The 26,646-nt window shown below is 37.4% G+C and overlaps 5 protein-coding genes across 9 annotated transcripts in view; 3 read left to right on the top strand and 2 right to left on the bottom strand.

The window, feature by feature from the left end:
* Nucleotides 1–3,134, top strand: part of LOC117204671 — a 258,060-nt gene extending 254,926 nt beyond the window's left edge. For 2 of the 3 annotated variants that reach the window (XM_033442289.1, XM_033442303.1), the window contains one exon: nucleotides 57–3,134. In XM_033442289.1, the coding sequence (XP_033298180.1) occupies nucleotides 57–247 (191 nt within the window). In that variant the 3' untranslated portion in view covers nucleotides 248–3,134. The remainder of the gene's footprint in view (nucleotides 1–56) is intronic. The other variant, XR_004487117.1, reaches the window with a different exon arrangement.
* A 3,066-nt stretch (nucleotides 3,135–6,200) lies between these two features.
* LOC117206158 lies at nucleotides 6,201–9,587 on the top strand. The gene is made up of 3 exons (XM_033445257.1): nucleotides 6,201–6,339; nucleotides 7,410–7,605; nucleotides 7,834–9,587. The coding sequence occupies exons 1-3, from the start codon at nucleotides 6,282–6,284 to the stop codon at nucleotides 8,135–8,137; spliced, it is 558 nt and encodes a 185-aa protein (XP_033301148.1). The 5' UTR covers nucleotides 6,201–6,281; the 3' UTR covers nucleotides 8,138–9,587.
* Nucleotides 9,588–12,970: 3,383 nt separating this feature from the next.
* On the top strand, nucleotides 12,971–19,451 carry LOC117217246 (RNA-binding protein 5-like). Of its 2 annotated transcripts, XM_033464712.1 has the most exons (8): nucleotides 12,971–13,108; nucleotides 13,853–14,452; nucleotides 14,550–14,619; nucleotides 15,848–15,921; nucleotides 16,790–16,903; nucleotides 16,978–17,725; nucleotides 17,808–17,971; nucleotides 18,047–19,066. In XM_033464712.1, the coding sequence occupies exons 2-8, from the start codon at nucleotides 13,868–13,870 to the stop codon at nucleotides 19,064–19,066; spliced, it is 2,775 nt and encodes a 924-aa protein (XP_033320603.1). In that variant the 5' UTR covers nucleotides 12,971–13,108; nucleotides 13,853–13,867. The 2 variants fall into 2 exon arrangements, with proteins under 2 accessions (XP_033320603.1, XP_033320614.1); XM_033464723.1 differs by lacking the exon at nucleotides 12,971–13,108 and having other exon boundaries at nucleotides 13,868–14,452; nucleotides 18,047–19,451.
* A 413-nt stretch (nucleotides 19,452–19,864) lies between these two features.
* Nucleotides 19,865–22,636, bottom strand: LOC117207694 (beta-1,4-N-acetylgalactosaminyltransferase bre-4-like). Its single transcript, XM_033448121.1, has 2 exons — nucleotides 21,624–22,636; nucleotides 19,865–21,529 (listed from the first exon to the last, which is right to left on the bottom strand). The coding sequence occupies exons 1-2, from the start codon at nucleotides 22,455–22,457 to the stop codon at nucleotides 21,335–21,337; spliced, it is 1,029 nt and encodes a 342-aa protein (XP_033304012.1). The 5' UTR covers nucleotides 22,458–22,636; the 3' UTR covers nucleotides 19,865–21,334.
* A 156-nt stretch (nucleotides 22,637–22,792) lies between these two features.
* LOC117207659 (IWS1-like protein) lies at nucleotides 22,793–26,644 on the bottom strand. Of its 2 annotated transcripts, XM_033448067.1 has the most exons (8): nucleotides 26,329–26,644; nucleotides 26,019–26,130; nucleotides 24,280–25,941; nucleotides 24,180–24,194; nucleotides 23,694–24,054; nucleotides 23,315–23,604; nucleotides 23,127–23,238; nucleotides 22,793–23,052 (listed from the first exon to the last, which is right to left on the bottom strand). In XM_033448067.1, exons 1-8 carry the CDS (start codon nucleotides 26,339–26,341, stop codon nucleotides 22,930–22,932), a joined length of 2,688 nt encoding a protein of 895 aa, XP_033303958.1. In that variant the 5' UTR covers nucleotides 26,342–26,644; the 3' UTR covers nucleotides 22,793–22,929. The 2 variants fall into 2 exon arrangements, with proteins under 2 accessions (XP_033303958.1, XP_033303965.1); XM_033448074.1 differs by lacking the exon at nucleotides 24,180–24,194 and having other exon boundaries at nucleotides 22,930–23,052.
* Nucleotides 26,645–26,646: the final 2 nt, after the last annotated feature.

Here is a 26,646-nt window from a genome sequence, read left to right as displayed (position 1 = left end):
TCGGAAAGGGAGAGAGGAAGCTGTTCTACTATGATAAAGTTGGTTTACTATTGTAGTTCACGTAGAGGAGAGTATGGACTGGCGAGATCCGTCGTTCCTGGAAGCGCTCGAGGCGGAGACGTGTATCCTGCAGAAGCGAGTGCAAGCCTGTAAGAGCCACGTTCTTTTGATCACCTGCTTCGACTCCTGCCCACGGCAACCATGCACGCGGCAGGCGGAATCGCCTACAGGGATTCGGATCACCTAACCTAGACTTGGGTCAGCGCGCTCGACCGCGTGCTGATCGCTAAACGTTCGCTAAACGGATCGCTAAACGGATCGCTATATGAACGATTAGAAACGAGACGAGCGAGGTCGCTGATGGGAAGATAGGAATAAAGAGAAGAAAAGAGAATCGTTGTCACGATGTCGCTCGACTCCGTCCAATAGTTGTTAAATGACAAATTTAGTCGTATCGTGATCGTCGTCGCCATTGTTACGCACGTGTAATAATCGATCGTAAGGAAGCTTTCATCCCATTTTTGTGCGAGGATAAAGCGTCGTTCGCGTTAACGAGCCGAGAAACTTGTTGCGTTTGAATCTCGGGCTATCTCCTGGATACCGACGTTCCATACAGAAGGGAATTTTTACGATGATTTCCAAGATGTTCTAGCGATGTTGAAACGATTGTTAACGGAGATAACGCGTAGAACGCGAGACGCATACTTGTTGACTTAAAATAATTTAGCGTACGAGTTGGTGCTGCATTTTTTATACCGATCGACCGTCGAGGATTCAACTGTTAGGTAAATTCACCGAGTCGTCGCTCCTGATTCGAATTCCAAATGAATTCCAAGCCGTCGAGAAATATGATCTTTCGATGATACAAGCTGCACTTGACAATTCAGAGTGCTAAGCTTCGAGAACAACGCTGAGACAATTACAGCGAGTGATTTTGTGCGTTTGGAACCAGTTAACCAGTATCGAGGAAAGTCATTATAGTGTGTCGTGCGTCCTTGATCGATCGAAGATCGAGCATCGAATCTCTCTACGTTAAGAAACGGAAGATAAGAAGGTGACGACAGAGAAAAAGACAGATTAATTCCATTGATCTCTCGCTACGGTGCTGATCTTCGATCGACGATCCGGGATCGAAATTTAAATTGAATAGATTCTTTTGGATCGCACCGAATTCGTATGGTAAAATGATACGTCGAATTTGAGGAAATAAAGAAAAGACAAACAGTGCAAGATGAAGATATAAAGAATATATGTAATACCATAAAGTGGTGGTAGTCATCGGGTGATAGTGCCGCCAAAGGAGAAAGCAAGAGAATCCTTTCGTATGGTAAACGATTGACGGAATAAAAGGCAAGGGAAAATAACGGCGATGAAACGCGTCGTAGTCATTGTATTTAACGCACGCACGTTAATTCAAGAATATTATCGTAGCTTTAATCGTTATCAACAGTTACCGCACTTCGTAGGGCTCTGTAATTCACTTTAGAAGCGAAGATGAGAACCGATGAGAATGTGAGAGCGAGCGAACGAACGAGAGAACGAGCACGAGAGAAAAACACAACGGGAGGGATGAAATAACGAGCGCGAAAGTAACCGAGAAAAAGATGCTGCGCGACAGAGTGTTACTTTTCCACGGTAAACATATTCGTAATCGTAAAAGTTGCTCGGTACGCCAGCGCTCTCTGTTTTTTCGTGTGAGATAAAAGATGCATAGCGAACGTTTGAGAGAGAGAGAGAGAGAGAGAGAGAGAGAACAGGATGGAGTACGCGAAGTTTAAACGCGAGAATCACGCGTAGAGCCAAGACGTGGGCGTATAGATCGTGGAAGGGAGAACGAGCCACGGAGAATGAAAATAGACGGGATGAAAATAAATCGGGAATGCCGGTAATGCGCGGCAGAAACAGAGAGATTCCAGCTTTCTGATGCAAACTGTGCCGTGTCCGCAGCTGATATCGATGAAAATCGCCCGGGTCTCTGCCGCTCAATCGCTTGTATATGGCTATGTATAATATCATATCCGCGTTCTTCGCTCCTTACGCGATGTGCAATCTTAGCCCGCCCATATCGCACTGCCAATCTAAGAGCTTAATTCCCTTTTATACATATACGATTTAAGCATACCAGATTCTACGTAGGTCTATAAATATCGTCAAATCGATTCGTAAATATTTCCAGAAAAAGCTGCTTCGCTTCTTGAAATTTTTCTCACAACTCAATATCAGTAACAACAACGAAGCGATAGTGCGTCTAGTTTAGTCTCATCTGTCCAGATTTGATGGTATCTGTAGACCGTAATCACGAGTCAGACGTATATTCTGACGATTAAGACTAATCATTAAAGCGGGACAAGGCTGCACACAATGAGTAACGAGCCTGCTTACCGAGCAACGCAGGATCGCCGATCCCCGCTAGTTGCAGAGAATCGTTCTCGAAGCTACCGGATCGATCGATCGTAAGCCGAAATTCCTGTGTCATTGTCCGTTGTTAAACGAACCCGTACGCTATTCGTCCAATTGTTCTTAACCCGCCACTGCCGAATACACGCGTCCCATGATCGATCATCTTCGATCGTCGTCCTCCGCGCGATGTTCGTGACTTCTTCCTTTCTGGTTCAGTTCAATCCGAACTTGTCCTGCGACCGATTCCAGACGCGTACAAGGACGTTCAATACGCACGACGATCTTCTCTTCCCGATTGTACCTTCCAGGAATCGCTTCTTTCTTTTTTACCAAGAAAGATGTCGTTTCAGAATAAAATAACCCATCTCGAGATTCGATATTCCAATCGTCTCCTACGTTACTCGTTTCCTTTTCTTTTCTCCGTCTACCTTACCCGTTTTACGTTCGAGCTAGGGAAGCGCGTCACTCCGTCTACCGTGAAATACGACTAGTAAGCGATTTAACAAGTAATAGCAATTTACGATTAAGGATTTAACCGACCTCCGCATGATCCCGCTCGAGGAAGCGGCCAACCCAGAGTATACCACATACGCGCACACATACCTAACAGAAATACACGAGAATCTACCGTAAACACGCGCCTACTGTATCATAGTACTTGTATCATATTTATATTTTATATGTACAAATTAGTCATGTAATTTCTTGTAATAAAGATCAATTTACAACGTATACGGACGAGCACGATTTTCGGATCGCGGTTGTAACCTTTTTTTCTCGCCCGCGCCGACGAGTTTTTCCCCCTCGAATTCCAGGCAATTTGGTCAGCGACCAAAGAGGACGGAAGAGAGGCAAGGGGAAGCCAGATTCCACGGAAGAATTCCTCGGACAAATTATTGGGTTGCGTTGTGAGCCGCGGTGCCCGACGAAGTGCGCGGCGAACGCAGAATTTGCTTCGTTCGACCGCGACTGGCCAACTATCGAACGATCCTCGTGCGAGCTCGCAACGAGCGAAGAACAATGCTCAAGGAGGTTGCATCCGCGATCCATGTACAACCATCTATGACGAAACGCACGAGATTGAATAGAACACGGTACAGGTAAGGATGTAATTAGAGGCGGAACCGAGTCGCGGAAGCGAACTAATGACGCGGAAGAGGAACAATGAACTTCGTGGATTTCAACCTGCAAGTCTGATATGCTTTAGTGTGTTCATCCTGGGAGGGGTCCCGTACTTCCCGTACAAATTTGAAACGAAGGGTGTTTCAAAGGGGAATTTAAACGAAATGGGATCGAATTATTCGAATGGATGTTCTCTATGTTGTATGTTTTCGTCGGTCGATTCGTTATTTACAGGCCTGAGAAACTAATTATATTTACTTCTTCTACATTTTCGACCTTGCTTCGTTTCGTTTCGCGGAAGAATGAGATTGAATCTTAAGAAGAAGTAGGAAATAAATTCTCATTAAAAGAGACGTTAGATTAGAAGATTCAGATTGGACAGAAATCGCAGAATTTTTACGATCGTTCGATGTACACGTGGAATAGAGCAACCTTGAAATACAATTGCAAAGCTCCCGATGTGAATGACGATTATTGCTATAATTAAATCATTAAAAGCTCGTGCAAAGATCACGCCGCGTAATCCGGCAGACCTTGGCGATCGAAACTGCAATTGAATGAACCGCGAAATGAAACTCGTTTGCGTTGCGCGCAACAGATAATAGATAACGCTTTGCCGAATAAAAATAAGCGCGTATCTTTGCTACAGTATTTCCCTTCCGATGCATTATACAACCATGATGCTATCGTGAATTATTTAAAGAGACGTAGAACACTAAATTAACGGGAGAATGAATGAATTCGGAGCTATAGATATTATCGGAAGCCTGATAATTAAGTCGAGTCAATGATAATCAGTTGTAGTAAACAGGATAAGTATTATTTATGGACACTCTGTGTGCATGGATTCGTGGAATTTTGAGCAGACATAATAACACGTAAGACTATGACGTTTAGACAGTAGTATAACGAACATCGATAATTCTAAACATGTAGGTCTTTGGATTTATAGCGTAATTAGCCAGATTCATAGCGTAATTAAACTAGAAATTAGATTTATAACGTAACTGACATAATAGATTGATCGTATCGCGATCAATTTCGTCGTTTCCCACGTCCTGATCTGTTATCGTTTACCTGTTGCACTTCTAGAAAATACAAAGTCAATCTGCGCCACTTCTATATTTATCGCAAGGAGTTTCATTCCAAGGAGGTTACGAAAATCGGAAATACGAAGGAATAAAAAATTTAAAAAAGATATAAAGACACCCACAATATCGCGCGAAACCGCGACAATACTCGCGTGTGCCCTCGCGGGAATAGAGGCGAGCGATCCGAGACAGACTGTGTCGATGGAGGGGGTAGTAGCACGAAATTATCGGCGGCACCGGGAGAGAGCAGAGAGACGATGTTTCGTGCGTTCGAAAGAAGAGCGGCCGAGAGGATGAGCGGGCAAAGGCGATTAAGGGGCGGCAAGCGAGAACTCATCGTCGTCGTGGCGGTGTCGATCGACAGTAGCGTGAAGGCAGTCCGAGAGAGAATGACTCGTCGCGCGCGTCCTCTCAGCGTCTCGCGGCTGGCTGTGGTGCTGGCCCTGGTTGGGGCTCTACTCGCGCCTTTCGCCGCAGCCCTCAACAAGAACGACTTGTACCCTTACACGACACCTGGTTCCTCGATCCTTCAATCGGACGCAAACGGGTTGCTTCTATCCGCGGAGACGATTCTCAAGACACCGATCGCATTCTACGATAAGATCTTCAATTCCATATTCGTGAGTACACCAGTTTATATTTTTTTTTTTTTTTTTTTATTTATCGGTGATTTGTTTCTCTAGATTATTGATTTTAATTTATTCCACCCTGATTTCTTTTCCTTGCGTTTCAACGGATCGATTGGAAAAAGTGAGATTGGTTGAGAGTTTTCGCGATAAAATGTTCTATATTACGCGTTAAATTGGCAAAGCACGCGGATTTATTTTAAAGCTAGACAGGAAGCCACACGATTCGACAGATAAATCGTTATTTTTATCCAGCAGCGTGGATCTCTGTGGTTTTCCATCGGGCGACGGTGGCCACTCGCATCCGGCCCCGTTTAATTTCGGTGCTCACAAAAATACACGGTAAAACTTCGATAGAGGGCCACGGGCTGCAGCCGCTCGAACGTCGAATAACCCTTGCAGCGCGCGAAATTGTGTAAACACGAAGCGCGCGTGCCACTGTTTACGCTTTGTGAGGAAAGGGAGAGCGCAACAGGAAAATCGTTTATTTAATGTTTTAAATTAGGACCGGCACTCGTGCGCGTTGCACGATGAAACGTCTCTTCTCTCTTGTTTAAATATAACAAGCCGTTCCCTCGGGAAACGCATCGTTTCGTTTTGCCTCGATAGATGTAACAAGGAGAGGAGAAAGAAAATTTGAAAAACGTAGAGATCGAAGAAGGCGAGGCAGAAGCAACCACATTTTCGACGATGGTGTAATTCGTTTCGTTGGTATTAATTCGCGCGGAACGAGGGAAAGCCAGGAACATTCGGTCATCCTCTTAATTCGGCTCGTGGTCTAATCTGGCGTCATTTTCTGGCGTGACACGAATTCATTGTCCGCGATGACGGTCAAACGGCCGCAGCCGGCGCGCAATCGCTTAATTGCGCTTGGGTCGTCGCACGAGCAGCTTCTCATATTCTCTGTCTCGGTACGCGTCACTTGTCACGCGGATCATGTTCCCCCGAACGCAACCAGGATCCCCATAAGGCTGGGACCGCGCGTCGTTATCTGTGTTCCATTCTCAAGGAACATGTAAACTGCTACAGCATCGAGGTATCGATGTTCGGATACAATAGGAAATCCACGCCTGGAATATTTCCGTACACCGAGGAAGGATGTATCCTTTGATATCTGTATTTATTTTCCGTAGATACGTGAATTATTTTCTACTTGTGTACGAGCATTTGTTTCGCTTAAAATTCTCCAGTGGCGTCTGTCTTTGGAATTCTTGCAACAGAATGTTTCACAAATCTAGAATAATCTATATATGTGTCGGAGTGAAGTTGGCATTTTGGGACGTTCGATGAACCTTTACTTACTTTACCGTCGCGGATGTAGCTAATATTTATCGGTACAAATGGGGGCACTACAAGAGGCTATGAGTTATGGCGATAGGATGGTCGAGATGATGGTGACAACGAATTCAGGTTCGATGACGAATCCACGGTCCACGAGAGGACAAGTATCAACGTAATACTCGATTCGGGTAACTTCTCGATAACTCAATCAGCAATTCGTCCAACGACTAACTAACAAACTAACTCTCCGTAATCCAAAAGAAACTGCCCTTATATACCCTGTACTTCTCGGGTCAATCTTTGTTTTTAAGGAGAGCCATATAATCATTTCATACCTCCGTCAGGTACACGTCCCTCCCGTGACCGTGGCTACGTCTAATGACCCGCTATGTCACTTAGAGACCGAATCCATCGTCATAAAGTCAGATTGGAACATTAAAACTATTTCTTATTTTTATTACTTAAGTGCAGCTATAGTAAATGTCTGGACTAGGGTATTGGGATTTTCCCAACATTCCGGACGGGAAATCCCGATGTTCTTTCATCTCCGACATATGTTTAAACGAAACTGTTCAAGTGTGTTAACCCGATAGTTCAGTTGGTAACTAGGTAACCAACTAACTTTATATTGCCACAATCTTGGAAATGGTAATTAATCACTCGGAAGGCAAACCGTCTTGAGAGCATTCCAAACGAAACAGCTGTTAAGCCGCACGGTTATTTCGCTTCGTTCCGTGTTTTTCGAGGGAAATTAAGCAAAGTACTATTGAATAATTTATAACGCGATCAATTAAAGCGAAAGCTTTGCGTTAAAAAGTTTGGATGCTTAACGTAGGCCCGTGCTACGATGCGATGAATCAACTATCTTGACTTGCCAATTAAATCACAGATTATAGATTAGGCCGCAATCTGGCCCGTGTATTCCTAGAATATTACAAACTGATGGGCATCATACCCGCCGGTCTTCCCGATCAACCATCCACCAAACGATCGCGACAATCACGAACAAGGCGTCGAGTTCTTAGAGAACCTAGACCGAAGACATCCAGGAAACCTGCGCCTATACATCTGGCCAGTATTCACGAGTAATTTCACTCCCATTACTTTGTTATAGAAATTCATACGCCTCTTCTTTACTCTGCTACTATTTTAAGAAAACTCTCAAACTCTTCTTAATAGAAATAGCTACGTAAAATCTACTATATAAAGATAAAATAATTTCATTCTACGAGTTAATAGTTGTGGTTTAAGAATCAGGATAGAATGAAAATGAACAAGTTGGATGATGAAATCCGCATGGCCGTGATCGTCAGGTACTTTCAAGAGGAGACAGAGATGGCCGCGAGCGGCGGTTACCGATCGATGAGCGGCACGCGGATGAGCCAGCTTGGGACCGGAACTGGAAGTGGAACGGGCGTCGGCGGGTGCAGGAACCGGAGCTACAGGTTCCGGAGCCCCGGGGCACCGCTCGACAGGGTGCAGGCCCTGTCCAGACATCCCGCCGAGCCGAGGCTCACCATTATCGATTTCAATCAGCTGACAAGGGGCGGTTTGGAACTGGCTACCAGCAAGAACAGGGCAAAGGTCGCTCGAAAAGCCGCCAAGTTGAACAGATAGCGATCTCCATTTTACCTCAAAGCGTCGTCTTAGCACCGATAATCGATAGATAAAATAATTCTTTAAAGAGAACTTCGAAGCGTCTGATTCGATTTAACTAACGTGAACCGCTAGATTTAGACTCTTCTTTGCGCAAAGAAATTTTTAAAGAATACTACGAATTAAAAATTTCTCCCTGAAGCTCTACGATGACGCGTACTCGCGGTCTTTCAAGAATTTGTAGGTGATCGATCGACGAAAGAAGAAGAGAATAGCAATGTAACGTAAGCATGTGTAATCTGAACCCGATGTCGATCGTATCAGTTTCGTAGAGAAGCTTCTTTACACGGTGGTGTAGGTTAACGATTACCTCAATGTACACATAAAATTGATGGATCGAGTGGTATACGAAACTGCCCAATGCCAATAACGTCAATCAGTGATTCGTGTACGCTGTATCGAATCATAAAGAGTCGATTTGTAGAGTTGTTACGTTCTTTTATTCCTACACACGCGCCGCTTTCTTTACGTACATGTTTCTTAGTACGCCCGACCGATCGGTTTATTCACTGAAAACCATTTTTACAAAGATGTTCGCGTTCCTTCGGTTTAACGACAATAAATCGAGTCTCGTATTGTATGGCAACTTAGAATTACAACAATAAAACAAACATATAAATGCTAAGGAGAAAGGGAATAAAAAGCATGCACAATTTTTTTTACTATCTGGTATACTAATTGAATAAAAACGTAACCCCCGAACGAGACAAATTCTGTCCATCGTTTACGCGATTTCCCGTGTTTAAGACTGAAAATTTATCTCGTGGATTATAATAGAGATTCTTTACGTCGCAATGATAACAGTGTAAATGAGATCGGATGAAACGGTAATCTCGTCCAAGGGTTTCTACACAGCTACCCATCCGTATCGGTGAGGGCTTCGTGGAGAAAATCGCGAAAGGGGAAAGAAGAATGCGAAAGCTGTTGCTTTCTTAGGTCACATAATAGAAATTTGTTCACGTACCTGAATGCGAGAATTACGTTTCCTAAAACTCAAGCAATCCGCGAGCTTGTTGCACGCGTATTGGATGGACAGAAGACACAGGTACTACGGGGCCTGGTACACTTGATCAGATACGGACCTAAAGATACGCTAGCTGATCACGGCTGTATCCGCTTATTGAGCATACGATAAACAGGAGAGCCGGTACAGTGACTATTGAGCGTGCGACTCCTTGATCACAACAAACCAATCAACGAATGATTTTTGTTTTCTTTTGCGTGTACGTTTCTTTCTTTCCTTTTATCAATCTTGTTTTTTTTCTTTTCTATACGTGACCAAATTATATATTCAAAACACGTTGTTCGTTGCACGCGCTCGCGCACGCTTCCGTATGTCCGTGTGCGTGTAATATGCGTGTGTATTCGTGACAAGGGTAGCGTGATCACGTACATATACGTTGCACGTATACCACAGGTGTACGAACGTGTCGCGCGCGACCTTTCTATATGTTATTATACATGTATTCGTGTGTACGTTTGTGTATGTGTGTGTTTATATATGTGTGTGTACCAACGTGTCAATCAATCGGAACTGAAGAATGAACTAAAACGGAAAGAAATGAAACTATAGCGAAAGAAGGGAGCAGACAAGCGGCCAGTAGCTCTTCTACTCCTGGGCTCGAGACGGAACTGGCCCGTGGGCCGTTCCGCTCAACACCACCTCGACTCTTCTCCCTCTACAACCTCCCCAACCAACCCATTCCCCAAACCACCTCGTTGCAACCCCCTCGAACTCCCTAGCTTCTTTCCAACCCCCTCTACTCCCCTAATCTAGTATCTAGCGCGACCACCGAGCCGCCCGGTACTTCGGGGTTGGATGATACTAGGGCGGTGGTCGTTGAACCAAGTATATAGACGAGCTGTCTGCGTCGTGCCGATTGCGCACAGACGCCTCTGCCTCTCTTTCTCTATCCCATTTTCCATCTCATCCCATCTATCCGTTTCTCCCATTCGTTCTAACTCGCTTCTGCACCCCCAGCTCGCAATTTGCATTTCTCTATCTCTTCCACGATTTCCTTTCCTTCTCTTTCCATTATTTTCCCCTCTTGTCCCTCCGTTTCTCTTGTTACTTCAATCCCTTTCCCATCATATTCCCCTCCTCCTATCTCTATCTCTATCTCTTTTCTTTTTCATTTATCTTGCACCTCGACTCATCCGTCCTCTATTTTCCTTTTTATTATTTTTCTCGTTTTTTCTCTTTGTTTTTAATTCCATTTTTAACATCTTCCTTCTCTTTATTCTTTTTCACTTCTTCCGGTATCTGGTTATCTTCGAGCTTTCCCTCGCCCCTTTTTTCATTCGTCTTCTCGTCTTCCATTCGTACCCTATTTGCCTCTCACGCTTTCTCAACCGAGCGTACTCTCCAACGTTCCTCGTCCCTCCGTCTGTCGTGCACTCTCGCGATCGTGAACAGATCCCCAGACCAGGTAAAGCTAGCGACCTCTATATAGCTGAATAAACACGAGCGGGCTGCGACGAGTCACCAACACGCTCGTAACCCATGTAATAATGAAATAATTCTGGGATCGTATACGTGGGTTAGAGAAACCCTATGCAGACAGATCCCGTTTCCTGATTTTTTATCGGCCATGCTGTTATGGTATTTCTGATAATCTATATATATATATATATATATTAATGTCCTCTACTTGGAAATCGTTACACCGCGGGAAAGTACTCTCACATTCGGAGAAAATGTCTAAATGAAATTTGAATTTCAATCAGTAACAAATCAGTTTAGATTTTAATCAAACAGATTTTTCTAATCATTCCAAATTAATTCAGAAACCGCGGTATGTATAATGTACTATGCAATATTTCTCGGTTATACTCGTGAATAATAGTACAAATATGTTCGTCAGACTTTAGAATTAATTTTTATCAGAAAAAAAAATGAATAGAATTTTGCAATATATCAAAGGAAATATCTGAGGGTAGCTGTACCACTTTGCTAGATTTATAGGAAGGTAAAAGGATCAAGGTACCCTTTATCTGACACTGATGCATGCAATCAGACATCCCATGCAACAACAGCGACCACTGACAACCACCTACAGGACCGAGTAAAGCCGAATTTCAACGAAATCGCGCGATCTGGATAGGTAAGTTGCGACGTGGGCGGAAACCGACCTCGATTGTCTAAGCTTAACCCTTTTCGCAGATAGTTGCGCATTGCGAAGAATTCTACCATTTTATAGACAAACCATTCGTCACAAAAAATTTCAAAAGATCGAAAAACGAATTCCGCATATGTACATTATAAATGTAAGAATTTATTTGAGATAACCTATCTAGCGTATGTAAGTACATAATAAGAAAAAGAAATTGAAACTAATTATCATCGTAAAAATTAATTGGTTTATTGTAACGAATCAATTTTTGGTTTTCAAATGACTAAGAATAACATCATCGATAAATAATCGTTCAGAGCTCGTTACACATTCCAGTGACAAAAAAAAAATAATTTTGTTTATTGTATGAACAAAAATATTGTATTTAAATTCCGATTATTTAATAACAGATGAAATAAATATATATTGTATTTATATAAAAATTTTCTATGTAAGCTTACCGAATAAAACCACGTTATGCATTTTCTTCAAGATGAAATTGTTATCTTCATTGAATAATGTGTAGACAGATCGATAATTTGAACACTTTCTTGCTCCTTGTTTGATGCTGTCTAACACTGACAGACTTTAATATAATACACTGGTATATGGACCATTAAAATTTTGTAATACGTAGTTTGAGGTTATACTTTACAAAGTTATTTACACCACATATTGCATAATAATCATACACTATTATGATTAAAATTTATTTTCAAATTAAAAGGATATCTCAGATACACTCTCTTATTCTTATCTGTCCGACGAGAATAATTGTCAAAAATTTTGAAGGATAATTGTAGTTGAACACAAAGACACATTATTGACAACGTACTTTGTCCGAAAACATTCAGTTCTTTAATCTCATTAAATTAAATGAAATAAGCCTTTTACAAAAACTAGATACTCTTCGATATATATATATATATATATATATATATATATATATATACATATATATACACATACATGTAATAAAAGCTAATTTATGTGAAAGATCGTGTTACAGCAGCTAATGGATAAATGACCAAACTTTACAATAAGGAAAAGAAAAATGGACATAAAGATAAAAAATACTACTTTGTCAATATATTTTTTATCAAAAACATGTTTATAGTAAAACGGAATAAACACACTTGAAAATTAATCCAAAATTTAGGTTGGATCACACACGACACTTATCATACGCTCTAGTTGTTTCAATTTCAACATCCTAACGCGGGAAACTGACGCAGCGCAATGACGCCATCTTGCGTTCTTCTCAGTAATAGCTTTCCTACTGGAAAATTTAAATTTATATTCGCATTTATATGTACGTATATATAATAAAATTATCTTTCCAGAATTTTATAAATTTATTAAAATATTATATTATTTATTTAAATATTATTTGTATCTGTAAAAGATGTTTACATTATTTTCATTACGCGACACTTTCATGGAAACTGCTACAACTTATCAATTGGCATGCTCAAAGTAGAATATACGACTATGATCCTAATAATGTATATGAAATATGTAAAAAGTTTATTTACAATATCAAAGTTATTTGGTTTGATATATATGTGTTAAAATTAGGCTAGTAGAATACTGATAGAATTTTAAAACAAAATTTTTCTCTTACAAAGAAAATATGTAACGGCATAGAACGAGCTGGAGCGCCATCTACAAAATATTTCCTGATAGAACATATTTCTTGCACCACGTAATGAGTCCGTCTTCCACACGCGACGCCATATTGTGTGTGAATCAGGAGGTGCAAGCACGCCATTGCGCACATTACGTTAATCTACGACTATTTCCATAAATAACGAGTAAAGTAAGTAAGAAAACGAAGCTGTTATAAATTCACACCTCTAAAAAACTCATTCGATTCAAAATTTTGTTTTATTTCAATAGTTCTATAACATTGAATGATGATTATTAATCAACACCACGATGTTTCGTTCGCTTTTGCGGATCGAAATTCTCATTTCGATATTTTTGTTTTATATTGTTTTTTATCTTGTCTCCTAATAGGTGATTACTATTTGATCCTATTTACGCTTATAATAATAATAAAATACATGCCTCTTTTTTTCCATTACGTTTTCTGATAAAAATGCGTACAAAATTTCGGATGAAATCTGTCACTACAATTTAAAATGATCGTGGAAAATATACTATTATTTTGTTAGAAATAAATGTACTTTTCAAATCGGACTACATTATTAAAAAAATATTGTAATTCATATTTTTATGTATAAAATCTATATGTCAAATGTATTCCATATAGTTAACATTACTACTTTTGGAATAAAATTAATTTGTATCCATTTAACATATGATAGTTTGTTTTATATACTTTAATTCATATATAAAGCAATAGATTTTAATTTAATAATATGCTCTGTTCACTGCTTTAATTTAATTTTAAATGCTTATTAGCTGCCATTTTTACATTAATGGATGGCTGTTAACATTCTAAATTACAAAGTAATGCATTAATTGAATTTGTCATATTTTACATTTCTTATTTAATAAATAATTACTAATACAATAATCGAAAATTTGATTGTTCCAGAAATTATTTAAATGCATGGACAACATGTACAGTAATAATATTGACCCCTGGGAGCCAGGTTACGGACCTGAAAGGAGGGGACATAATTCAGATTATGATTATCGTAATGATTATGGAAGCAGTAGGTCACCAGATTACGTAGAACACCGTGACAATGATCATCGTGATAGAGACCATCGTAGTCCAGAATATAGAAACCACCGAGGCCGAGATAGAGATCGCGAAAGGGATCGTTCAAGAGATAGAAGAGACCGTAGCAGAGATGACAGAGATCGTAGCTACAGAGACAGGGAGGATCGTTATGGAAGGCAGAGAGACAGAGATTCTGTAGAAAGAGACAGAGATCGGGATCGTGATCGCGATAGAGATAGAGATCGCTCCAGGAGAGACAGGGATAGGGAAAGAGATCGAGATCGTAGAGGGAAACGGGAGGAGAGAGATCGGGATCGCGATGACGATCATAGCCGAGAAAGTATGGATTTTGAGCACGACCATGGACGTACCTATGGTTCGTCCATGGAAGGCATCCACTACAAATCTCAATCTCCAAACAACACCATAATGATTCGTGGGCTTGCTCAGCATATTACAGAAAATGACGTAGGTTCTCAACTTAGCGGCCCAACATAATTGGCCACTCGTGAGCCAGCATTTGCAAGCATACATCACTGTTATTATTATGATGTGTGTATCACAGGTGCGGCAAGACATCCTTAACTGTGGTCTCATGCCCAAGGACATCAGGCTGATTCGTAAAAAGGATACAGGTAACTATCATTATTTTTGTAAGTTAACTTCCCCTAAACCTAATGTGCAAATTAGTGAATTGCTTTTTATCTCAGCAAGTTGCATTAGATTTGTGTAGCATAAGTTATTATTACATTTTTAATGATCATTTTAAAAAATGGTTTGGAATCTTTAATATACGAAACATTTGATCTTACAGGGTGATTCTCTCCCTAGTTGGCTCAAAGAAAATGCCGGTATAACGGTAACGTGTCGGTATACGTGATCGATCATGAAATACCGACATCGATCTTGCATTATTGTAGATGTAATTATGTGTGTGTGTGTGTGTATGTATACGTAAAATAATCCGCGGTGTAATTAATGACGTTGCTTTTGAGTCAACTAACGAGAAGGTCACGCTGTACAAATAAGCAAAAAATTTCAAACAATTTTTTACAATACTGTACAATCATCTATATTAGTATTATGTCGGTACCAATCATGCATACCCCAAAATTGTTCAATTGAATACCAATCATTAATTAATTTACTAATCTTGGAATCAGGTAAGTTTATAACAAGAACAGAATTTATTACATAGGAAGAATATTTTGAGGGAAATCAGAACATCATTATTCATCTTACAAGGGTGATGTAAAATATTTCTAAAAATCTTTAATCTTATACTATATATTATATAAAATAATTGGAATATGAATCTACCAACCAATTCTATATAACTATTCTAGTTTCGAAATAACGAAATTATTATTATATTCTATTGTATAGAATACATACAATAGAATATGTGACTCTTTTTGGTACAATAAGGCTCTGTTGTTAGTATCTATAAAAAATATCAGTTTCATTTTTTCCAATATTGTTCATATTAATAATGATTGTATAAAATAGAAATTTTTGAAAGGGGAAGTATTTTCTATACAATTTCTACTATTGCTCCTTTGATCTATTCACGATAGTGAACATAAAAAAATGAAAGGAGTATAGGAGACTTGGGTAGGTCTGGCATTAAATTAAACTTATCGCGTAAAGATACTAAAGAAAGATCGTCTGTCACCCGTGTAGAATTCATTCTGCTGAGCTTTAGGCAAATGGAAATGAAAGCAAGCGACGAAGCGAAGAAAATACTTCGTTCGAAAGTCAATCTGTCAATGGTTGGTGCTGTGATTGCCTGCCCTCTCAGAGTAGAGACTCCCAGGCAAAACGTGGATTAACTTTGGATATGTGTGTATTTGCTCTGTATAGGTGCTTCGCGAGGTTTTGCATTCGTCGAGTTTAACGCGACTCAGGAGGCCGCACGGTGGATGGAGATGAAACAGGTAGAAAGAAGTTCAGTCCAGATACCCAACCGATGCGTTGTACGCGTGCCACCGACGCCCCGTGGCGGCAAGGCACGGTAACGCAGCCCCTTGGCCTTCCCCATGGCCATGGCTGTGCACCTATCAAAGGCTACTTCAATCTACCATATCTAATTATTTATCTAGGAGTCCCCACATACTTTGCAGACTTTTCTTATAACTCGCTCGCAATTCCGTCTATTGGATTATAAAGTTACATTATATATCGAAAGGCCGCGGCGCGTGCTTTTTACCTATCCTCTATCTATCATAAAAGTTTGTGGACTAACAATGAAGATCGGAGGAGGGTCATTCCAATCGTCTTATCTTCTACATACAATGCATATATTTATATTTGGCATGGCAGTTTATTCATATACAAATCACATTTTGCTACATTCATAATATTACAAAATAGTTTTTTCTTCTCTTTTCGTTATATTATTTAAGTCTCTGCTTTTACAATTTTAACTTTATACTCTCAATGCAATTATTTAATAACCAAGCATTTTAAAAGAATGACAATTTTTATGCACGATATTTTTCCTATTCACGTATAAATTTGTATGCAAGCAAATCATTGTATGTTTGCTTGTTTCCACAAATTCAATTCTTTTGATCGGCAAAAGAAGTTTCCGCGCATGTACAAATATACGTAAAGTCGGTCCGCAAGTCGTGTGGAATGGCCCACGTTATAAGACCATGACATTTTCTTTACTGTTCGTTCGAGACGGAAAGCTATGAAGTAGAAAAAAATCTATAATTTCGTCAACCAAGAAGAAAGTTTACGGGTTATGCAGCTGCTTTGGGAGGATATTGGACGGGATAACACTGAAATTCTCTGTTTCAGGGAGTACTGATGCTGCAGGACCAATATCGCGCTTTAATGCAGTACAGTATACCAAAAGATTGCCATGTAGATAAACCACCAGCAAAAAATACACAAGATTGGCACTGTGTTAAGGTAAACCTATTTATAAGATTTTATTATTTGTCTAATGTAACTCAAGTATTGCAATGTTATCTTTTCAATCGCAGTGTGGTGCACATAATTTCAAAAGAAGGGAAACATGTTTCAAATGTTCTGCGTCTCGAGCAGAGAGCGAAGAAGGCGGAGAGGGTAGCGATGAAATTAGTCCTCATCCTACAAATACAGTTCTTCTTCGTGGATTGGATGTACTAACGACCGAAGATTCGGTCTTGCAAGCGATGAAAAATCTTTCATCGATGCCGATACGAAGCATTCGTATAGGACGTGATTCTCTTACAAATACATCAAGAGGTGTGTGCTACCTAGAAATGGGCAATGTAGTGGATGCCATGTATTTACATACGGCCCTTACAAAACAGGGATTGGTAGTAGATGGTAGGAAAGTGGAAATTACTTATTGCAAACTTCATCAAATAAATAATACCAACACGTGGAAAGGAAATGACAGCCAGCCACAAAGATATACTTTGGATGATGTTGCTCAATTGGCCGAATATAGTGCCAATTTATATGCAAAGACACCTGCACAGAAAGCTCACTACCTTCAGTATTATACGCAATATTATCAAAATCAAATAATGCAAGGATCTGCAATTACTTTGCCATCTTTAAACCAAACTGATCGAGTGAATGCAGCTGCAGCCGTAGCACAGTCTGCGATACAACAATTACAAGCATCTAGAAAATTAGGGGATTCTGAAGAAATGAAAAATAGACCAACACCGACGGCACCGTCTAGTACTACCTTGGCGAGTGGAAGAGTTCCTGCACATGGTAGCGACGGTAAAATATATTGTAGGTTTTTTAAATCTAATAACATGATTCTAGATAAATTTACTGCAAAATGATTTTTTTAAACATTCATATCTTTTTACAGCTGTGCCAGATGTTAGCACTTATCATTATGATGAGTCATCTGGTTATTACTATGATCCAAGTACGGGGTTGTATTATGATCCAAATTCGCAATATTATTATAATAGTCACACGCAGCAATTTCTATACTGGGATGCTGAATCTTTTTCATATCAACCGGCGAAGGTAATTAAAATTTCTATTTCATTATTAACATCAAAGTTTTTGTAACTTTTACTATTAAAGATTTTATATATGCAGACTGCTACAACCGTAACACAAGCAACAGGGACAACGTCTAGTGGAACTACAATTACTGCTACAGCAAGTAGTACAGATTCAACAAATACGATTACCAATCAAGCAACAACTTCCTCAGTTACTACCGCGACTCAAGAAACTTCGAAGGAGGATGAAACTAAGAAGAAAGACAGCAAACAAGATAAAGTAAAAGTAGCGAAAAAAATAGCAAAAGATATGGAACGTTGGGCAAAAACCTTGAATCAAAAGAAAGAGAATGCAAAGAGTAATTGGAATTCTGAATTTGCTGGTGGTGATGGCAATCAAGGTGTCGGAAGCGGAGCTGCAGATGCAGGATACGCCATATTGGAAAAGAAATCTCTTGCAAATTCTTATCATGAGGATGAAGATCAAAGCGGAAATAATGGTTTGGTTGCTGCCTATGGTGGTGGTAGTGATACAGAAGAGGAAATAGAGGATGTACAGCAAGAAGAAAGGCAACACACAGATTGGAGTAAATTAGCATGCTTATTGTGTAAACGACAATTCCCAAGTAAAGAAGCATTGCTTCGACACCAACAGTTATCTGATCTTCATAAACAAAATTTGGAAAATTGGTATCAAGTACGTGGTTTAGACCCAAACGATCCACAGCAAAGAAACAATAAATATCGCGACCGCGCCAAAGAAAGAAGAGCAAAATATGGTGAACCAGAACCTCCACAACCAAATAAACTTAAGGAAAAATACTTAAAAACTAGGGTCGAAGAAATATCGGTGTCATATGAAGAACCTACGAGAGCCGGTATTGGTTCAGACAATGTTGGTAATAAACTTTTACAAAAAATGGGATGGAGTGAAGGAATGGGGCTTGGTAAGTCGAACCAAGGTAGGACGAGTATCATTGAAGCTGAAAGAAGGGTTCCTACAGCTGGATTAGGGGCAAAATCATCATCTTATAGTGCGTTACCAGGGGACACATACAAAGATTGCGTAAAGAAAATGATGTACGCGCGTTATCAAGAACTATCTGATACATAATACATTGGATATAGTGAAAATAGATTTTATATATAAATAAGTACTTGTACTCTCAATTTTTCATAGACGAATAGGTATATAATATGCGTATCATCTTAATGTGCTGATTGTTTGCTGGTCGTTCCATTCTTGGGATATATACGGTTTATATTTCTTCTTTTTTCTCCGATTCTGACATTTTCATTTAAAGATGTTTAAAAAATAATGTAAATCAATTATTTTTGTTATTTCATACTTATTCATTGAATCGTAACGTAATTTAACTGATAGATAAAAATACTCCTGAACTTTATTTGCATGATGCTTCTGAAGTTCACATTACAGTCACATGCAATAATATATGCTTGTTAATTTAACAAAAATTAGATACTTAAGGAAGGACATATCCAAGAGTGTATCACAAATACCAGTAACAAAATAATTCACTTACTAAACAATTTTTGTCCAACACTTCATGCACAATATACAATACTTTCTGTACTTTAAAAGGGAAATTCATTGAAACATTATGAAGTATATAAGGAAAATTAAATTATTTCATTCAAATTTCATAATGTTATTTTGAATGAAAATCAATTTACATGCTTATGATCCAGTGAAACTGGTATACTATATATATTTATTATATTATACTAATTTACATTAAATTTCATAATTCCTTTATAATGTAATTATATTAACTTCACATACTTATAAATATATATATATACAGTTATATATATATATATTTATACTTTGTATATATATATATATACTTATATATATATACAAAGATAATTATATATTTATAGTCATACATATATGTCAATTCTTTCTTTTTATTATGATTTATTCTGTATTTTTGGAGATCACACAATTTTCGCTATACATACACATTTCTATAATCATTCGTACACTTTAATCTTATTTTTTTAATCACGTGTTAAACCCATGTAATAAGCAATAGGTTAAAAGGCGATAATAAAAGTACACGCGGCATTACTGCTTGCTATATACTCCTATTCATTTTTAAATAATTGAAGTTTGTTTTTGCCTTATCTTCGTCGTATTTTCCATTTTGTAGTATTGAAATTTTAATATTCGAAGTAGTAAATTTTTGTGGGATTATGTTTCCATATCTTTTTAACTGTACGAATGCAATTCACCGATTTGTTGTTTACAGTAAAACATGATCTTAGAGTAGAACTATATATTACTTTTTTAAATAGATTTATAATTTTATATATGTTTCCTTTTCTTGAGTTCTTAAAGCATGTATTAATATCTATTGGAACACTTGTATTTACACTTAGACAAGTGAAATATTTTCAATGATTAAAAATTTTTTATTCCATTGCACTAGATATGAGTTAAAAATTTTTTTACGTTTCGGTATACATTTTTTTATCACATTATCAATATTCAAAAATTAATTAAGGCTAATACTAGTGGCTCGAGTACTATTTGAAATATTTCTATTATGACAATTGTATTTAGTTAGTTTCGAACTTAATATATTTTACGTTTCCACTGATTTGAGTATTAGAAGTAACTGATCTTATTTTAATGATAATAGTATGTTTGTCTTTTTTCAGTCAATATAAATATTATACTCAGAAATATCGAGGCTATTAAACAATTAAATTAATACTAATGTGTTAGAAAAAGATTTATGTGATTACAATATCAGTTGCTAATACTTCGACATGTAGAGGACATTAATAGAGGAACAAACTATAATCTATTTGTAAAAAGTATCTTTGTACTATTAAATCTGCACTTGCTTAAAAAACTAAGATTTCGTGAAATACCGCGTTAATTCAAACAGGAACATAATTAGGAAATATGTTTACATTGTTTTTTGAATACGTTACGTAATATTTAGAAAATAAATTATTAATAAAAGTATTACATTTGAAAGGAATTTTAATATCAATTAAACAACATTATCATCCCATGTTGATTAATAGTTTGTTTCTCCAATTGCATAGAATTACAATTTATTCTTCCCTAAACATATTATTATATCTTTGGTTTGACACAGTAGAATATCAAAAGATTTATATTCTCAGATTTTTACAGAATTGTGCGAATAAACTATATGATAACATAAAAATGGTATACAAAATAATTGAATGGGTACAGTTATTATAAATATTAGGAGCATATTTCAGAGTATAACAATTCTATAAATTGTTGCTAACTAAATTATCATAAGAATTATTTTCAGTTCTTTGAGGGAAGTAAATTAAATTGCAGTAAACACTTTTAAACAGAAGATAAAGGAAACTAAACATCTGCTAAAATCCAAGAATATAATGGTCTTAATTGGTGATTAAGAACTGTATATTCTAAATTACTGATTCCATCAATATCATACCTTTGAGCACTGTTCTCAAGATTTTCAAATCTAGAATTGCTTGGAGATTCTTTTTTGTGTATTAACATGTAATATTGAGCAATATCAGGTCCAAAACGTGTAACCTGAAATTTAATTCAAATATAAAAAATAATTTAACAATATTTCATAATGTCACCATTGGTAATAATCTTAGTTGATAATAAATATTTAACATACTTGAAGACCTTTTGATTTTAATCGACTGTAAAAATCATCATCTTCTCCACCCCATCCATAGAAAACATTAGAGAATCCATTAACTCTTTCAAACTGTTTTCGAGTTAATGCAATTGCACCACCAAACAAACCACTGTATGGTAAGTTGTAACGGAAAGTATTTACACTTGAACTCATGTGTCTGGGCATTTTAGTGCAGGCATAAATGTTGTCCGGATTCTGAGGTATTAAATCTATGTCTTGAAAGATGAAGCAGTGAAAATCATTCACCTTGGTCGCCTCTGCATATCCAACATTGAAAAGTTTAGCACGATTAAACTCATGTATTGGACTTTGTTCTATCACAAATATTCTATAATCAAGATTTTGAGCTTGCAAGAAGGGATGAATATAATTCATAAAAATAGTGAGCTGTGTTTGACGATTTCTATATGGTAATATAATGGCCACATTGAAAAGAGGGTGACAATTTAGAGGTTTCCACTGTCCTCCAGGTAATATACCCAGACGGCGGGCCATTGCCACGGGATCTTCTCGTGGATGTTCCTCTGGATAAAATAATTGAGAAGATCTTCGCGGATTAATCATGATCGTGCACGAATTATCTCTTGCTGGATAAGATCTTTCCATTTCATCGTAAATATCTTCTGTTTTTATAAAAGTGTAATGTGATGCAAATCTTGCTGGGTGTAAGCAATAACCCAAAATCAAAATCGTAATGATAGCGTATGATAATCCTCGTGCATAGTCATAAAAAAAAGCGACAAACATTTTTAAAATATTAATAATACTCCTCATCCTAACCTTTGTTTCAACTTCCAATAAACATTTCATTCAAGCAAGTGCGTTATATTTATATTTAAATTTGTTAGTTTGTTCGATAGGTTCAACATAGTTCAAAGTATTATTTTATAAGTTAAATATGAAACTTGGAGTTAAATAAAAGTATTTATACAAACGCGCTTTTAAGTACATAAATGCAGGCTAAACTCAATTTTGACAGCAAAGTGAAAACTTACGTTTGCGCAATACGTGAGTAAAACATGGCAGAACCACCGACGAATAGAACACATTATCAACTAAGGCTATCGTAAGACCAACAAATCGGTATTTCAGAACGTGTGTAAAATGATGGAAGCGGTGCGTTTTAATGAAAATGAAAGTGGATGTATACAGAAATCTACATTTTTATTAAGCACAAATCTGATTATAACCTTACGTTAATACAATTTCATATCTGAATTAATGCTTATAATTATAGAAGTCTTGTATAACAGTTTGTCATAGTAACTAAAAATTATTAACGTTACAAAGACATTTTACGGCCTTCAATAGATATATCCACAGCTCTTCTAGTTGCTTTTATCCTTTTACTATCCATGTAGTTTTTCATATGCCTTTCAAATCTATTCATTTGTTTCTTTGTGCTCTAAAATATTATATCATTAATATATTTTGAACCATTAACTTACTAAGAACAAAATATAAGATAGTAATATTTACCCTACTAATATCAATGTCAGATTTCCAATCTGGTCTGATAACATAGTCTTTATTGGAAGGTCTGGGAACTCTAGCTCTTCCAACCCAGCCAGGATCTCCTGGCCTCAATGGCCTAACAAACAAATAATTAATTACATTATCCAAAGAAAATTAATTATTCTGATAATAGGAGTTCGAAAAATTCATACTTAGCATCTCCTTTTAAAGCTTTATTAATATCTTGCGATTTCTGAGAAGAACCACCATCATCACATTTTCTTCGCTTTTGTGGTGTCTGTTCTAAATCTCTTTGCATTCTTTCTTCCTTTGATAGAGCTTTAAAATCTGCAGATAAATTAAATATAGGTCTTGCCCATTCATTAATTAATTTCCCTGCTCGCTCTTTATTTTCTTTTGTTTCTTTAGGATGTTTATACAGATACATTACAGCTTTACCAATACCAGATTGTTTTAAAGATGCTTGATCAATTCGTGGAAACTGAAATATATATATTAGATTATTTTATTATATTTTTATATATTTTATACTTATATATAAATATATAAGTGACTAAAGCATGAACTTACTTCCCACAAAAGCTTTAAAAGACTATCCCGAATTTTTAAAGATGGTAAGGACCGATCAGGCATCGGAGCCAACCAATCCGTTAAAACTGATAATACATTATGCTCCAAAAAGGCCAATTGAAGATCGTGTTTTTTAAGTTGTGATAATACTTTAGGTAACATTGCAATTTTATTAGTAGCTGGTTTGTTTTGTTGATTTAATTTTCTATCATCCTCTGATGCAGATTTCATATCAGATAACAATTGAGCTATGATATCGTCATTATCGTTAATTATATCAATATCCTTTCTTTTGCGTCTTCGTGATTGTTCTTCTTTCTTACGAGCCATCATACGATCAAAATCCGATAACGAATCATCTCTGAAAATTAGTACATTTATCGTTAATTTTAATTATAATGAATTACAAAATTCTTTAATGAAGCTTTTTTTATGAATTGTTGCTTCATTTTAATTCTTAATCTATTATTATATATTGTTACTTACAAATATCTGCTACTCCTGATAGGCATACGTTAAATATTATATACATTAAATTTTTATTACACATATAACTTTTAAAACACATAAAATCTAATTTACTTACAATCCTCTATCCGCAATCATTCCATCGTCAGAATCTTCATTTTCTTGTTGCTCATTAGCTGTATTATCTACAAATTGTTTGTTCTCTGCTTCTTCATTACCTTCCTCCTCTTGTTCATGACCCTCTTTTTTCATCTTCGTTAGTTCATCGTCTCCTTCATTTTCCGAATCTACTATTTCATGTTTTGATTTCTTTGTTGCTTTAACACCATCCTCTTCTTCCTCAGAATCGGATAAAACTCTATTTCTCTTTCTAACAGCACCTCCTGAATCTTCGCTTCGACTTCTTGATCTCCTAGACTTTGATGCTGAACGAGATCTTGATCTTGATTTAGACCGAGATGAATGTCTAGATCTGGCAGCTGACACTGACCTTGATCGCGAGCGTGATGGTGAACGCGATCTTGAACGTGATCTTGAACGTGATCTTGAACGTGATCTTGATGGTGAACCTGAAGCGGATCTTGAGGGAGATTTTGACTTTGATCGAGATCTCGATTTTGAACGCGATCCAGAACGCGATCTAGAAATAGATGCTTTTGAGCTGGAGCGAGATGACCTAGAACTAGACCTTGACCGAGAACTTCTCCTTGAAGCTGGAGACTGTGATCCTTTGCGTGATCCAGATACTGATCTGGACTTCGATCTTGATTTTGACCTTGACATTGATTTTCTTGACCCAGATCGCGAACGTGATCTAGACTTTGATGCGTGTCTCGAACCTGATGGTGTCCTTGACTTTGAACGTGACACTTTAGGTTCCGCTGAAGATGATCTGGATAACGATCCTTTTGGAGACATTGTAGGTGACTGTTTCCTTGATCCAGAGTCTGATTTAGATCGTGATCGAGATCGAGATTTACGTTTGCCATCTGGAGACCTCGTAAGAGATTTTGAACGTGTACTATTGTGCGAATTAGGAGAATCTTTTCTTGATCTTTCTATCGATTGAGATTTTGATCTAAAACGTGATCGAGAATTTCTAATAGGCGATGGTGAGTGTTTTCCTTCCAAAGATGGGGAAAGTGATGCTTTTTTTTCACGAGATCTAGATCTACTACGTGATTTTCGACTCGGACTATTGGAAAGGGACCGAGATTTTACCGAATTTGATCGAGATCGGGATCTAACAACTGCTTTCGGAGAACTAGAAGGGGAACGGGATGGTGATCGAGAATTCGCTTTATACGGTGTAGGAGATCTAGAACAAGAACGAGAATTCACTTTTGGGGAAGAACACTTAGACGGTGGGTTACTTCGTTTAGTCGACGTCGATCTGGACCTGGATCTAGATCGCGAATTTTCTCGTGATGCTAAATCAAGACTTCTTCTAGATTCTGCCAAAGAAGAACTCCTTGATCTTGACCGGGATTTTGCTGAATGTATCGAACGTGGTGATTGTGATTCGCTTTGAGTAACTTTTCCATCTATTTCTGGTGATGGAGATTTAGAAGGTGATCTGGAATTACTTTTTCTTCCAACAGACTTTGAACTAGATCTAGATGATCTTTGATTTTTAACAGAAGACGGTGAGATCGATTGGTTCCTAGAAGGCGAACGCGAAGGTGATCGCGAAGGCGATCTAGAATATGATTTCCTAGAGTTAGCATTAGAAATCACAGAAGCTGGTGATCTTGGTTGGGCAGGCGACGATTGATTAGATCTAAAAGAAAATCTTAAATGTTGTTATGTACTACAAGTAATATTTTAGAATTATTTAGATAGATACGAATGTAAAACCTTGGAGAACGGCTGGCAGAATTTGATTTAGATCTACTTCTAACAGATCTTTGGGAATCCACCGATGGACTTCTAGATTTCTCTCCTTCATCTTCGGACTCGCTTCTTTCTTCTGAAATAAGTAACCGCTACATTACAAAGGTTCAAAAACGCAAGCAATATTCCTTATCATATGCATATTAAAAAAGTTTAATTTTAGTAATATTAACTATAATTTAAATTTATCTTTTATTTTTTAGTAATTACTTTTTCCGTTAATCGTGTTTAGGTTAGGGGTCGTGTTTAGAAAAATTTATGCCATTTCACTTACCTTTGCGATTCATTGTACTTATATACAAATAAAAATGGATACTTTGTCAATAATTATTATTAAACACTTCTTTCTCCGAAACAATGATGTACGTATTTTTCATAAAGGTCCTGCTAAATCAAAAAATAGTTTCTTGTGTTTAACAATAAATCAGAACTGACATACATATTCAAGAAATACATTTACAGTGGAATAATTTAAGAAATATAGAAAAATCGTCTAAGGTACGCGTGAATAGCCACTTTGGTTTGACTTTCTTGTTAGGTTAAGGTTAGATATTTAGACTGAACTAAACTCTAACACTAAAAAGCTCTTTAA

This window comes from Bombus bifarius, unplaced genomic scaffold, assembly GCF_011952205.1.
Source record: "Bombus bifarius isolate JDL3187 unplaced genomic scaffold, Bbif_JDL3187 scf7180000007966, whole genome shotgun sequence".
NCBI lineage: Eukaryota > Metazoa > Arthropoda > Insecta > Hymenoptera > Apidae > Bombus > Bombus bifarius.
The sequence above is the reverse complement of the archived record's forward strand: the minus strand, read 5'-3'. Positions and strand labels throughout refer to the sequence as shown.

Coding starts and splice junctions, on each gene's coding strand:
- LOC117206158 (XM_033445257.1), top strand. CDS start 6,282: ATGTTCGGATACAATAGGAAATCCACGCCTGGAATATTTCCGTACACC. Junction 6,340..7,409: donor TCCGTACACCGAGGAAGGAT/GTATCCTTTGAT, acceptor ATTAAATCACAG/ATTATAGATTAGGCCGCAAT. Junction 7,606..7,833: donor CATCTGGCCAGTATTCACGA/GTAATTTCACTC, acceptor CGTGATCGTCAG/GTACTTTCAAGAGGAGACAG.
- LOC117217246 (XM_033464723.1), top strand. CDS start 13,868: ATGGACAACATGTACAGTAATAATATTGACCCCTGGGAGCCAGGTTAC. Junction 16,904..16,977: donor AAGATTGGCACTGTGTTAAG/GTAAACCTATTT, acceptor TTTCAATCGCAG/TGTGGTGCACATAATTTCAA. Junction 17,726..17,807: donor TAGCGACGGTAAAATATATT/GTAGGTTTTTTA, acceptor ATCTTTTTACAG/CTGTGCCAGATGTTAGCACT.
- LOC117207694 (XM_033448121.1), bottom strand. CDS start 22,457: ATGAAATGTTTATTGGAAGTTGAAACAAAGGTTAGGATGAGGAGTATT. Junction 21,530..21,623: donor TAAAATCAAAAGGTCTTCAA/GTATGTTAAATA, acceptor ATTAAATTTCAG/GTTACACGTTTTGGACCTGA.
- LOC117207659 (XM_033448067.1), bottom strand. Junction 23,239..23,314: donor GCTTTAAAAGGAGATGCTAA/GTATGAATTTTT, acceptor TTTGTTTGTTAG/GCCATTGAGGCCAGGAGATC. Junction 23,053..23,126: donor CTGACATTGATATTAGTAGG/GTAAATATTACT, acceptor ATAATATTTTAG/AGCACAAAGAAACAAATGAA.